At 34.5% G+C, this 15,514-nt stretch overlaps 1 protein-coding gene across 5 annotated transcripts in view; it reads left to right on the top strand.

Annotated features, from left to right (window-relative positions):
- Positions 1–15,514, top strand: part of LOC129789571 (espin) — a 46,228-nt gene that overhangs the window by 22,772 nt on the left and 7,942 nt on the right. For all 5 annotated transcript variants that reach the window (XM_055826449.1, XM_055826450.1, XM_055826451.1 and 2 more), the window contains 5 exons: positions 7,882–8,065; positions 9,491–9,673; positions 9,760–10,264; positions 11,492–12,145; positions 12,829–13,092. In XM_055826449.1, the coding sequence (XP_055682424.1) occupies positions 7,882–8,065; positions 9,491–9,673; positions 9,760–10,264; positions 11,492–12,145; positions 12,829–13,092 (1,790 nt within the window). The remainder of the gene's footprint in view (positions 1–7,881; positions 8,066–9,490; positions 9,674–9,759; positions 10,265–11,491; positions 12,146–12,828; positions 13,093–15,514) is intronic.

Raw genomic sequence — 15,514 nt, 5'->3', positions numbered from 1 at the left:
TAAACAAAAACAATCTTCTCTCTCAAGCGTTTCAGCTCTCTTTGAAAAACACCACAATCTGGGCTATCAGCATAATGATTAGTACTAAGTTTAAGATGAAATCTTGTGTTAGCTCTTCTACAATTTATACACAACATTCCAGAACCATCACAATCGTCCGATTTATGTTTTCCGGAACAAAACTGGCAGATGTAGGTTGCCTCCTTGCAGTCCTTAGCTAAATGTCCGTAGCCACAGCATCTCACACAGCGTCTCACGCTCACACCGTCACAGACGTAGCAAGCGCTCCATCCTATGTAGACACGTTCCTTTTGCAACAATTCCTTGTAAAGCTGAGGGGGTACTTCCACAATAGCATCATAGAAAATCTTCCTTTTTGTAGCATGTATGGTCACCACTTTTATTTCATTTTCCTGCACTTTTAGCTCATTTTGCGCAATCAACATTTTTACAAGCTCCTCATTGGCAATGCTCTCAGATAAACCACTTATTTTAAGCCTCGGGTACATGGGTTTAGGCACAGTGATGCTGTATTTCTCTCCCAGTTTTTTCTCTGCAATTTCTTTCACTTTTTCCAATACTTTCTCGTTTTCGCATACTATTCCAATTCCACTCTTTCCAACACCTCTAATTCCCGATACTTTTGCGTCTACTGGATCTATCTCATTCATTACGGTAGTTTTTGTGGTCGCACGGTCTTGCTTATCATTTTTTGGCTCAATCACACACAAAGATTTATTCGACGGTTTTGCCTTGACTGCACCTGCATAAGATGCCGTTGCTTCACTCAGGTTGTTTTGATTAACCGAATTCTCTGCTACAGATTGGATGCACTCTTTTAGTTCCTTCATTGAGATTGCCAACAAATCGCCAACTTCAGTAATTTTCTTCAGCGCAATTTTCATATTGTCACACAGAAAAGTTGAACCATTCGCAACGACAAGCGTATCTGCACAATTACTCTGTATGCGTTCATCCATCTTGTAAATAAATTGCTCAATGATGTCACTCTGCCTTTTAAGCTCCCTAAACTGCTTCAGTTGGGGGCTTTCTCTGCACTCTTCACAAATGAAGCACATTCCATTTTTTGTGGACCAAATTCTGTATTCTCTGTCGCCATAATTAAGACATTTTGTATGAGAGATGGCTTCACAAAATTCACAAACCATATATTGAAGACTTTGATCATCAACTTTACAAACATCACACTTTCGAGCTTTTTTGTTGTACGCCAAAGCTTTGGCTCCACTGGTCTGGGGCATTGTTTATACACCACCACACTTACAAGGCAAAGCCTCGAGGAAAAAACCAAGATTTTCCAATAAACTATGTTCCTTAGAAATTAGTTTTCACGTTCTTAAGAAGAAGGAACACCTTATGTGCCAATTTATGCACTCTAAAGTCTTAGGCCACAGTGAATTGAAACAAAAAAATCAATTTTTATAGAGAGCTTCAAACATGCTGCCAATACAGAATTTAACACACCTTCTTTTACCTTATTAACCCTAATTAATACACAGCCTCAAGTTTTAGATAGCTAATGCGGTGAATCCAACAAGAACTTGAGTCTTCGACCTTCGTTGGGTATCTCTACCGCCTGCAACAAACCCCTCCCACACGCATCCCGTGTGTTTTTTTTTTGTTTTTTTTTTTAATTGTTTAATATTAAAAGGTGTTGAATACACGCTATGACTTATTAGAATTGAATAATTCTGTTTTTTTGTACTAGTTTGACATTTTATTTAAATTTGGAAATAGTTCTTTCAAAAAACAAAAAATCAAGGCTTTTCCTAACTTGCTTCTTAAACTTCGGTTTTTTCTTTTCAAAATAATTTTGTACATTTTTTTCAATATTTGGCAAAATTCTTTCAATTTTAATAAATATTTTTATTTTTATTTTGTAAAAAATAAATAAAACAAAATTGACGTTTAAAAGGTTATTTTTAGAAAATTAATTTTAGTTGTGTTTCTTTCAGACACAGCTTTTTAAAAATAATTTCAAATCTTTCGTAATATATCAGACCTTTTATACCATCTTTAAAGAATTATTAAAATAGATACTTAAATATAGAATTGCTTGACTGACTTTAAAATGCATAAACTAAAAAATATATAAAAATTAAACAAACACAGAATTTACAAACTACAAAAATAATTTTATTTATCCATTATAGACATTCTTTTATATCTTTATCTTTATATCTTTTAAGCCACATCTTATAATATAGGTATCTAAGATTTCTTTATTTTCATATACATCTTTTAATCGTTTAATAACAAATTTAATAACTAATCCCAATACTCAATTGCTTGAAATGTGAAAGAAAAAAAAAGTTAATCACTGCAAGGTCTCTGTGATGGACTGCTTTTTCTGCTCTGCGCAATCTTCATTGTTCTTTTGATTTATAATATTCGAAGGAGGTGAAAGATGAAAAAATGAGTTGTGAGAGATGCACTGCGGCGAAGCAAAAGCGCATTGTGTTCATCAGCGTAAATGAAACAATTTTTACAATCTTTTTGGTATTGCTCTTGGGAATAAACATTCTGTTTTTCGATTCTATTGAAAATTTTCATTTTTTCTGTTCCATTTTTTCTCCGCATTGTGCTTTCGATGTACCGCGGGTGTTCACATTGGAGAAAAAAAAAAGATTGTGGGGCAGAGAGAAAGCACTTTTCCCTACAATGTCAGGAGAGGTGTATAATTATACAATATAAAAAAAAAATCCAATAGAATTTTTCTTTCTTTTCCAATGTATGCAACAGAAATTGAGATTCGTTGTGAAAAATTGCCTCAATTTGCACCATTTCCCATCAATGGATGGTCTTTGATGAGTGAAAGGGGTGAGACTCTGTGCTTTGGTGTGATTGAAAGTGGTATTACTTCCAAAAAAAAAAAAGTGTTCCTTCCGATTGGGGGTTTAAAATAATCCAAAGAGGTCATTTGAGATGATATCAAATGTTTCTGCTGGACGACGTATAAAGAACAGCAATGTTACAATGCGCGGAGGATATTTTGGCAGTAGCGGTGACAAAGATAAATTCAATCCATCACTCAAGAATGTCTCAAACATTGTCAGGTAAGGAATGGAGAAAATTTCTCAACTGACCGAGACATCCATATAGTTTACAAAAAAAAAATGCAAAGAAAAAATGTTAATAAGTCCATATAGAAAGTCAATAAACCTCTGTGGTATTTCGCATCGCGCCATGTTTGATTATTTAACAAAAATAACAACATTTCCGGATAGTTTGTTAATTGTTGTACACAGCAACAGTGTAGGGGGGCTTGTGCGTTTATTATCTGGTTCACTTGGTACTGCAAACTGCATTTTTGCAATGATTAGAATAATTGATAATTATGGGTACATATAAAATACACCGTGCACATCATTCAATAAAATTGGAATTTCATGTTTTCAGACGATTTTAACGCGTATTTCTACACGAAAAAGACCAAAGCGGCGATTCTCACTCAAGTGAAAGACACGAAAGTGTGTTTCCAGCTTCGTGATTAAAACAAAACTTGCATAAGAAAAGGAAGAGAGAGATGGAAAAAAGAAATAATGCATTATTAAAACACAAATTCACTTTAAATCGCCATCCACCGAAAATTGCTGTGACTTTTAGTTTTTATCTCATTTAAATTACTCAATTTTTCAATCTGCCACCAATAATTTTAGAAGGCAGAAAACTAAGAAAAATTGTGATTAATGCAAATCAGGCATATTAAGATAATAAGAATTTAGCTAAGATTTCTTTAAAAAGCCTTTACGTCTTAAGGATTTAAATTTTCAATGTATAAAAAGTCGGTAATCCTTAATACATTTAACAATATGAATCAGATTTTAAAAGAGGAAACGCCATTTATAATAAAACGGATGCCGCACATTGTGATACATGACATAACGTTGGATATAAAAAAAATAATATTTTGAAAATTGATCCATATTTGCGCAACTAAAAAGTGAAATTAAATACTTTTCACAAATTCATGCGAATTTATTCGGCAAGAAAGCGAAATATAATAATTGCTCGAATGCAGCTATTTTATCGCTTGTGTGCCCCTTGAGTGTTTTTTTCGGCTCCAAAAATGATATAAAATTGTTTTTATTTCGCATGGGAATTCATTGGGAGGCTTTTTGTGTGAGCATGGGAAGCAAAAAAGCTTGCGTTATGCAATTCAATTTGGTAAATATTTGACTTCTATAAAATCTCTTCATATTGCACCAGTATAAAACAATATTATACCCAGTGCTATGATGGAAAAAAAAGTCAAATTCAATCGCATTAATAATTGGAAATTTCTCCATACAAGGATTATTTTTTTTTGGGAGCTTTTGCTGCTAATTTTATTTTATGCTTGAGGCTATGAGAGGAAAAAAAACTGCAATATCGCGGAAATTTGTGTTAATCACTTAATTTGGGGCAAGAATATCTGGAAAGTGAGATCAAATGAAAAGCAATTTATTTTATCAAAATGTTGCTCATTGATGATTATTGCAATGCAAGATATTATATTGTTGTCTTTTAAACTCTGACTCTTTTTATGTGTTTGTTATTTTGTAAACTGAAAGGCAGTGGGTTAAAATACTTATAATCTTTATTTTATACATAACATCGAAGCTCAATTGCATTTCTTGGGTGAATGTGTGAACCTTTTTTGGATGATTATATTGAATTTCTTCTGCGCGATGGAATTAAATTGGAATGATCTCAAAAGCATTCTTTTTGAGATATTTCCAGCATTTTCCAGCTACATACTTCTGTTAGCAATCACGCGTGATCATTAATAAATTCAGGACATATGGCTAAAGACAAAGCAAAGCATGTGGCGTTCTCTCTTTGAGAGTCACCTCAATTGAGCACATCTAATGGAGTTTCTATATCGTTCAAAGTTGAGAAAATACAGTGAGATTGTGTGATAGCAACTATGTGCGCGCTATTTGCAACAATTCAGCAACATTCTCTCGAATTAGGGGAGTATGCAAATTTAATGTAAATCCGCATAAAGCCATAAAAAAAGCAAATAAATGACTCTTTTTCTCGCACATCTTTCACTCTACACACATTCCCTAAGATGCGCACAACACAAAAAAAACAGGCAGGCTTTATTACTCATCAAAGTGCGATGAAAATATACAAGCCATATAGTGAGAATAAAGAAAGTAAGTCACGTCATGTTGCCGCGTATTTTTGCAATTTAATTTTCTGATTGTTTAGTTTATTTTTGCTCAATAAAACTCAATGCTTAATAAAATTGCATTCTTTTGCAATCCTTTTGATGGTTTTGGAAGATTTAAAAAAAAAAGTTTTATCCGCATGAATTTTATCATGTTTTCGTAGTTTCTGCAATGCACTTTCCATGACAAATTTCACTTACACGTCGCAAGCTAAGGGTACGAAAGGCGATTCTTTTTTTTTGTGCAAAACCAACAATTTTATAATTGAACCCACGGGGTACCAATTTCCTCCTACTTAAGCCATTTATTATTAACTTAATTATGCGCGATTACTGGAACTATCAAAGCGAAACGGCGCTTTACTCTCAAATAGCCACGGTCAGATAAAAGAAGTCTTCAATGGGTGGGCATTATAATGTGAGGCAAATATCAGGGTGTTGATGGGTACACACAAAGAGGTAATTCACGGTAAGCACAGCACGTGCATTTTTTTTTAAATTAATAAACTCTTCGTTTTCATTTTGCCCGCCCTCCCAAAAATATAATAATAAAGTTGAAAAAACTTCATCGAAACAATAATTCCGTAACCTCCCTGATTTTTAATCATAAGTTTTTTTTGAGAGCACACATAAAAAGTCTTGTAGAGGAAAATAAATAAAAAAAAGAAGACTTTCACCTTTTCTGCACTTTACAATTCGCAATTAAAAATTGTGTCTTAATATGAAAAATAGCGAACAAGTCATATAAATCAGGAAAAGACGCACCAACTCTTACTTTTTTAAGTACAAAGTCAATTTGGCGGAAACGAAAGACTTCAATGCGCTAGGTAGCGACGAGCCTTCTAACTTTCGCGCTTTTAACAATAGACACCCAGGCTATTTAAATTCTTCACTGAGCAACAAAAAAAAATGCATAAAAATTCTATGAGCTTGTTTTTTTTAGTAGATCACGACAAAGTTGTTTTAATTTAGTTTGACATTTTGCCAAAATGTCCGTGAAATATCCAATTTGAATACTCGATTGAATTTCCTGGATTATAAATTAAAGATGCGATATGTGGATCAAACAAGGATGTGAGATGAAGCTTTATTTTCGTGAATGGCGTTTTTAATCGAAAGTGTCAATTAAGCGTGGAATTGACCAAAATATTTTCGTGACTTTCAAAGAAAGTGTAAATTGAATGAAATGAAAATTAAACTAACCTTCCCCGGTTTAATTGTGAAATTCACAAGAAATCAATTGCACACTTTTTTTTTCTTTCTCTCTATGTGAAAGAAAACAAAAATTTTTTTTCGTTACAATTTGCATGGGTTTAATTTTAATTGACAACACGTGAAACTGAAAGTACTTTTTTTTTTGTAAAGAGTGTGAGAAAAGAAAAAGAAATAAATGTGCTCTGTTGGTTTTTGGGTGAGCAAAGAAAAAACGTCACTCGTCTGTGGCGTCTGTAGCATAGGTTTTTATGGTAATTAAATGTTGAGTTTTTTGCCAAATGGTTAGAATTGTATCAAAAATGTGGCAAACGAGCGGGATAGACAAGTTGAGAATTCCAGTTTGCGCGCACTGGAGGAAGAAATTCTGTCCATCGCAAAGTAGGTTAGTGCTGTAAAGTTCTTTTTCTTCCTCAATCGTCCAACGGTTGCCGCCATCCAGTTGCTTGACTTTGGTATTTATCTCTTAATAATATAGCTGATGAGACATGAATCTTACTACACATATGCTTTTGGGTTTTCCTTATGGAAATGTACGACTTTGGAGTCATTGATTTTAATTCCTGTTGTTATTGTATAGCTATTAAAAGAGTAAGAAATCTCTTGGATAATTTTGGTTTTGCTCATCTGACTAAGTTTTCAAACAAAATATAAAATTCTATAAAAACCTAAAAACCTCCTTAAAGACAAGACTATTGTATGAGCCATTTCTTAGTAAATGACCTGCAGTAACTTCGAGTTGTATTCGTGACATTGATTTATGTGTAGCAAAGTGTTCTGTTTCTTGTCTTTTCGCTCATGAAAGGAATACTGAGTGATCTCAATTGCCAAGCACGGTGGGTCTTTAATTAAAAGGAAATTGCAGCACATTGCGCGCAGGAAAAGCTATTCAAGAAAGAAAAACGGGGAGGGAAAACTATGACATGTGGACATTAGAAGAAATGAGAAAAAGTGAATTCTAATGTGAAAGTTTGTGTAACACATAGATTAATTAAGATTTGGATCATTTTAAAGTTTAAACTTTTTTCTTTTGAGGCAAATCAGTGGATAATCGCTTTTCTGTTCACCTTTCTCACTGCAAAAATATAACTTAAAAATCTGTAGGTATATGTATTTATATCAGAAAGAGTGTTAAACGTCTTTTATTACTTCTTTCTCTCCACATGGATGATCTCGTGAATTTGTATGAGAGTAAACCATGTATCAATTTTCAACAAAACAAGGCTAAAATTTCGTTTTAAATTTTTACAACAGTAAACACACTACAAAAATGCTCCATAGTGAGAGAAGTAAAAAAAAAAACAGAAAAGTTTAATCATTTTATCTCTTCTTATTCTTGCTCGCTCTAATAATTAGAAAAAAGGTTGACTCTCAAATTTAAAGTGCGTTCTTTTTTTTCTCATAATAAAATCATCGCAAGGCAGTATTGCGCTCCATATGTTCAGTATGGCTTGTCATCTCACCCTGTATGGATCTCTCTTTGCTTTCAGTGCCAATACACAGATGGACAACGATGTGACTCCTGTTTATCTAGCTGCCCAGGAGGGTCACCTGGAGGTGCTCAAATTTCTCGTTCTCGAAGCCGGGGGGTCACTGTATGTTCGTGCACGCGATGGTATGGCTCCCATTCATGCAGCATCTCAGATGGGTTGCCTCGACTGCCTCAAATGGATGGTGAGTGTTTTATTGTGTGATTTATAAACATTCCATGTACGTACATCAATGTTATATTATTGTACATACATTTCCACAAAGGGGCTAATAAGTACAATTTTTTGGTAGAAACTTGGTAGAATTTTACATTTTTATATTGTAATTTAATTTAGTATTTTAATATCTAATTATTCTGTATGATTATGAATTTGAATTCAGTAAAAATTATTTTTGAAATAAATTAAATTATGGGCGACATTTCTTATAGTTAGATTCTGATGTGACACGCAACACTTTCCTATGCGATTTTCCTTACAAGTTTTTTTTAATAGTAAGTTTTTATTTATGTATAATACCAATAAAAAATTTAGGTCACGCTTAAACCCTTATTTTATAACGAATTAAGGAAGTTTCAAGCAACATTTATTCACTGATTTTTAATTGATTGCTTTTAAGGACTTTAATTATTTCTTCAGAGATTTCTCTAATTTCCTAAACTTTCAATACTTTTATACATTTTATAAAATATCTACATGCATAATTTGTTAGATTTATCAACCTCTTTATGCATTTCATCATCTTTAATACTACTGACCAACTCACAGAAATATTTGCCTCGAGGAGGTGAAATGCATCCGATATGAAGTACTCTGTTCGATTAGCAATTATCATCAATTAAAACGATAATTTCAATTGCCTATCGTATATATTGAACGTGACATTGCCAAGATATAATCGCATTTGAAGCTCGTGCAAAATGTTCGTATTTGGGTATGATCGCTTTTTGCCTCTCATCGTCTTTCCATGGTACATAAAGAAAATCTTATTAATTCTTTCAACACTAACGGACAATAAAATGATTGGTTGGTGATTGGAGAACGAGGGAAAAACTTGTTCTACATTGTATTTTACTCTATTTCTTGGCACAATTATATCGATGACTCCATCCCACTGCGTATACACCTATAGATTTTCTTTGGGGGATTAGGTAAAGGCGCGGGAAATTATTGCTGTTTGCGTGAAATTTGTCAGAGAGAGGTGCACAGGAAGATGTTGTGAGGACCGTTAGTAAGATGTCTCGGGAATATGTCGATTTGTTAACTCAATGCGGCACGAGGGAAAAACTTAAAGAGATAGAGAAAGATTTCTAAGCCGACTTCACCGTTCTTTGCGGCTCGCAACAATCTTCGATCAGGCCTTGCTGATCACTGAAGGTCACCAATGGTTTTGCATTGTACCGATTGTACGCTGATCTGCCACCTCGCGATCGCATTCAATGGGATGCATTGAATGCAAATTGGAAACGTCAGGCTGGGTTGGTAACCGTTTGATCTGGATTAGAATGCACGATTGAGGGAAAGCCGGGGAAAGCATGTTATGTTTGACTTTTCAGAAATGTCTCTTTAATGATCAACTTGATCGTTTTTTTTTTGCTTATACTTACAGGTCGAGGAACAAGGAGTTGATCCAAATTTACGTGATGGAGATGGGGCTACACCACTTCACTTTGCCGCCTCTCGTGGTCACTTGTCGGCTGTCCGATGGCTCCTGAATCACGGTGCTCGTCTGTCACTCGATAAATATGGAAAGAGTCCAATTAATGATGCTGCAGAGAATCAGCAGGTGGAGGTAAGTCAAATGCTTTCTCTTGTTATATTTGCGCCACCACAATCGTGTATTTTTTGGAATAACATTGGTGCCCTCCTCTTCCGCAGTGCCTCAATGTTCTCGTGCAGCATGGCACAACACCGGATCATCACAATTCGGAGGGGAATTACCGCTCGAAAGCAAGCAAGAAATACAACAATGGGTACTACAGTGCCAAGCAGTCGTCACATCACATGGCGAGCAGCCAGAATCACGCGGAGCGCCACAAAGTCACATCAAAGTCCTCATCAGCACATAGCTCCGACACAGAACCATTCTATTTGCACCCACCCACGGTGCGTCCCGACGGTGTTTATACGCGGTCACGATCACCACCCGATCAGTCATCCGTCTATGGGCCCGTTGTGCCCAATGATGGTCTCTACGTCAACCCCATGCGCAATGGCTCCCTCACACCACCCAGTCCAGGCGGTAGCATTTCTGGTGAATCGTTCTACCTTCACGATCCACAAGAAGTCATTTACAACAGAGTCAAGGATCTCTTTGATTCGGACAGTAGTAACAAAGATGGCAGTACAGGCGGCGGAGGAACGCACCCAAATGCTCTGACAGGTAAGCAAGCACATAGAAATCTCAATTATAAATGCCTGTATCATCTCTATGTAGACCACACGAAGAAAATAAGAACAAAGCCAATTAGCGAAAATTTCACGGTTTTTGTTAGTCTTCGGATATGAAAAACTGATACATTTATCATGTTATCAAAATCAGCAAGTCAGTGGAACATAAAAGAAATTTTAGGGATTATTACAGAGGTTTTTGGGACTCAGAAAATTGTATTTTTTTAATTGGGTTTTGTTTGTTTCTTACTCTTTTTGAAAATATGAAATTTTGGAAAAATCTATTGTTGAATTTTTTTTTTAGAGCTAATATGCAGTAAGATGGAAATTAAAGGAATTCTTTCAAAAAACTAATTTGTCATTTAATTCTTACCTACAAAAAGAAGAGATACCACCTATTACGTTTGATTTAATTTTTTGTAATAGGTACATAATTTTATGTAGGTAACATAATTATTTTGGTCAAAATAAACTGTTATGTATGTATAGTTACTAATCTGAGTATAAGATCTAACTACGAGGAAAATGTTATAGAAATCATTTAAATATTTTTGTTTTGAAAATATTATAAATCGTCTGTCCCATGTAAAAGTATGGATGTACTGCATATAAATAACAGAGACGTTACCTACTATTTTTTTTTATTTGACTCAAGCGAAATATGTAAATTGAATTGCTTTAGAAAAAAAAATATTGCTGACTGACGTGGGTAAAACATAAAAATAATCATGATGAAAGCAAAAGTAGTTTTATCACATATTCACATTTTCTTTAATAACCACTCTTATAACTTTCCAAATTTTGTAATCTGTCGCTAAGTCCCTGTGAGCAAATAAAAAGGTCCGGAAATGAGATTGTGGTGATATATTGAATCTACGAAATTATGCAAATTATCATATTATTATCAATTTCTATCAATCTCCGATTATTGGTGATAGATCGTATACTCACAACTTCAAGATCTTTCAAAATTATCATAAAATAACGCAAAAGTATGCTTCTTTTTACATAATTACTCATAATGATATTGTTAATAAATTGTTAACAGTATTGTACAATTTTCTCAATGGGTTATCTCGTGATTTGAGTCTAACAAATGTGCATCTCTTGTTTTCAATTCCTCACTGAATTAGTTTCCATTCTTAATCTTCAGACAGCCCGTTATGAAATTAATATAAATCTAATACTGGATTGTTTTCTTTTTCTCTTCTCTCTACAGTCCAAGTGGAAGTCCACTCCAGCAGCAGTGGAGCTGGAAGTGGGTCCGAGGAGAGTCTATCAGTGGCATCGTCTGCTTCAGACACGGCTCCCGCAATTCCTTCGCTGAATCGTTCCGGCGGAGCCAACAACACAGCCGCCAGTGGCCACGACCATGATTATGAGGATATTTATTTGGTGCGAGAGGAGGCCCGGGTCACACCCACAAAGTGCCCCAATGGCCCAAAGGAGTCCAAGGGCAGAAGTCGTTCACGCGATAGTGGATCACACAGCCGATCAGCTAGTGCAAGTTCCAATCACAGCAATGATGTTGTAGTGCAGTACTCAAGTGGTGGGGTCAGTAATATCCTAAAGAAGCGCAACATCCTCAAAGATTCCACAGCTGCCAAGGGAAAGTATGATATTCCGCGCAAGACCACAGAAGTGTACAACTCTAAGAATTACTGTAGCAGCAATAGCAGTTCACCTGTACTTAAGAATGATACGTACGAGAGCGTTTGTGCTCCCGAAGATACCCAGGAGCGCCTAAAGGTGGCCCAGAGGCATACAGGAGCAGCCAAGGGGGCGTCTACATGTGGGAATGGGAATGTCAGCGGTGTACGACAACTCCTGAAAAGGGTTGTCTCGGCACCAATTACCAATAATGAAAATAAAGGTGAGTTAGGTAGAGTAGTATTTTTAATTTTTAGTTCTTTAGTACCTAAATCTTAAGATTTTCAATCATTTTTTTTCTTTGATTGTCGGTTTGTTTAAAAAATCCTATTTAGTTTAGCTCCTATCAAGACAAACAATTCGGTATTTTGTTTTTTTTTGTCCAACAGGCATAATCTAAATTATGCAATGAGAGATCATTGATTTATGTTTTAAATCTTCTTACAATGATGCCTTTCTAAAGGCCGTATAATATTTTGTTTTTGTTTTTCTACTCAGAGTTTCAAATTATGACTTAATTTGCCTGTAATAAGAGCTAAATTCCTTAATTTTCTCCATTATTTCTTACGAAAAATTTAATATAATGATCTTTATGAAGTTGGGAAATAATGCAAAAAAAATCTCTTAAGCATATTTGTCTCATCAGAGGTGGAAAAATTAAAATTTCTGCTTGATTTCCTCATCGAAGTCAATGACTTTTTTTCCACCACAAATTTCAAATTTAATATTGGAAAGTTTATGAATAAATTATTTAAAATAGATGGTGAAGTTTATGAGTAATATATCAAACATTAAAGAAAGAAAAAAACTAACAATACAACTCTGGGCTTGCCCTCAAGTAAATGAATTGCATACATCCGGCGCATTTCTCTAACAATTGGCGCGAAATTTCTTTTTCTTTTGCAGTCGTTGGTCCTCCACCGCCACCACTTCCACCCCCTCTCAAGGCACCCAGCCATACTACGAGCTGCAGCAACAACTCCCAGTCATCCACCATGTCGACTGCTTCGGCCACGGGCTCCTCACATTCCATGGATAACCAACCGGTACAGCATGACGTCCCGAGCCCTCCGGATTCGGATTCAGGATTGGAGGTTGTCGAAGAACCCACACTGAGACCATCGGATCTTGTACGAGGGAATCACAATCGCAGCATGTCTACAGTTTCTGGTAAGTCCTTCCATTTTGTGACCATCTTTCACTTTTAGCGTTCCACGACCTTTTTTTGTGAGTGGCTCTTTCAAATGTTCATCACGAAGTAATCAATTAAAGTGAGTGATATGAGTACGTTTAATTCTCAACAATAGCAAATGAGACAGATCTCTTTAACATCCTCCCTCGTGTTATGATTGTACGTAAAAGTGTGTTCAATGAAATTCGTGTAGATGAGTGATTATTAATGAATTTTGAGTGGGGAGGCGTGAATCTGATGCCAAAAGGTAGCTCTCTGTGATTTCTCTTGTTTATCAATCTTCAATACCCACTTGAGAGAAAATGAATTTATAAATAGCTACATTGGGGATTGAAAATTTCATTAAATATAGTGAAACATTTCATCTTTTTAATAACATTTTGCATTTTATTCCCATTTGCATAAATTTATTGTTGTACATTTTTTGGGAGTATTTTAAGGATACAAGAGAATGGATGAGTTTAGTGTGTAAAATTTCGGAATTATTTTAAAGCAAAAATTAAATGATAAATCACCCAACATTTATTTTTCAAAAAAAAAACCGCATTTTCAGATGCTAGTGATAATCTTTGATCACAGAACAAAACACCCACGCGCAATGCCATGATGTTGGTGATCGCAGGGGTGATCGATCCCTTAGTGCTTTATTGACCTTTTTTTTTATAAACTCCAAGAAGTGTTCTGTTCTGTCTACACGCAAAAATAATTTTGAAAAAGTTTTTTTTTTAATTATTTTTTAATAGATTATATTTTATGTAATATAAGAAGGGACGACCATTTTTTAATTCCCACTTTGAGTATTTCTTTTAAAACGTGTCCTGTGGTGTATCGACAACCAACTTACTTACAAAAGATTAGTTTTAATCATAATTATTGCGCAATAACAAAAATACATCATTGAGGTTGGTAACTAACTCCTTATGGAATACGGAGGATTAAACAAAAATCTAAATTTCTAAAATTTGATTTATTTAAGTTTAGCTATCTTCATATAGTCACCTTTCATTACAATTATAATTAAAAATATATATCACTTGTGTCCTAAAAAGAGAAGTTTAATTAACTAAATATCGGACCGTATTATTTGTCTTATTTTCAAAAATTATTAAAGCAAAAAGCCGACCAGCATCTAATAATTAGCGCTCCTCTCTATTTTTGTGTAAATTAATAACGTGTCAAACAGCACTATGTCAATATTTTTTTCCCAAAGTGTTGCATTCCTTTTTTTGTGCAGATTTAGTCACAGCTCTATAAACTCTAAATTGTGAAATATATAATGTAGAGACGATGCTCCCATCAAGCACAAAATGAGGAGAATTGAATTAAGAAGAAAAAGAAGGCACATAAGGCAAAGTAATTAATTCCCACCTCTATCGTAATTGGTGCAAATCACAAGATTTGCTGCGTTATGGAAATGTTTTCATCTTTCTCATTATAGTCTTTTGAGCTAAACTTGGTGGGTGAGATGAATCAAAATCTCACTGCTCAAGTGGCTTATATTGTCTTACGTGTGTTATTCACATGTGTTAAATGAGTTTACACCAATGCAAACCCAAAGAGATGTACCACTGCAAATTCCAATTGCATTCTCTCCTCTCCATGGCTATTTATGCAAAATACCAATAGTTTTTTCGTGCACACAGCATGCAAATGCAAACAAAGTCACAGATGAGAGGACCAGATCAAGATCATTTTATTTGCAGAGTGGTGGTCTTTTGGGAGATGATTGTGCTGAAATAAAAATTTCGTAGAATACCTTTATTTCTTTTTCTTTTGCATTCACATTGAGTGCAAAAGAGGAAAATTTCCACGCGGTTACGGTACTGTGGGCAAATTAAAATTTGCCAAGTTCAGCATGTTAACGATACTGCGAACTTTTAAATTGTTAGTTCAACATTCTCTCCGCATCAGACACATAAAACATAACACTTTTGATCACTATATTGAGGTTTATCTGTATCATAAATCAAAAAGAAAACACCCCTGGAATAGCTCTAAAAATTACCAATGCAATGTAAAGTGAGCAAAATAAAAGAGGAAGAAAATATGTAATATATACATTAAACATGATAAAATAGCTTTCCTCTGTGAGGAAATGTTTATGAAAGAAAATCTTCAGGTGAATGGTCGATTATTTGCATTTAGTTTCGTCCCTTTGTTTCTAAATGAAAATCACTGATAAAATGTTAAAATGTATAATATGTATTGAAAGAAAACAAGTTTTTAAACATGGTTTTAATACATATCTATTATCTATGATCACTTGTATTAGACAATTTCAATTAAATTTTAATACATTATAGATATTTGAAAAATAAAGCTGTAGAAAGTGTATGAAAAAGTTTCATAACATTTCCTCTTTGGATTTTAAATACTTTATTAAAAAAAAGTAACACTGAA

The sequence above is a fragment of the Lutzomyia longipalpis genome, chromosome 2 (assembly GCF_024334085.1).
Source record: "Lutzomyia longipalpis isolate SR_M1_2022 chromosome 2, ASM2433408v1".
Lineage (NCBI taxonomy): Eukaryota > Metazoa > Arthropoda > Insecta > Diptera > Psychodidae > Lutzomyia > Lutzomyia longipalpis.
Note: the sequence above shows the minus strand (reverse complement) of the source record. Positions and strands in the feature narration are given on the sequence as shown.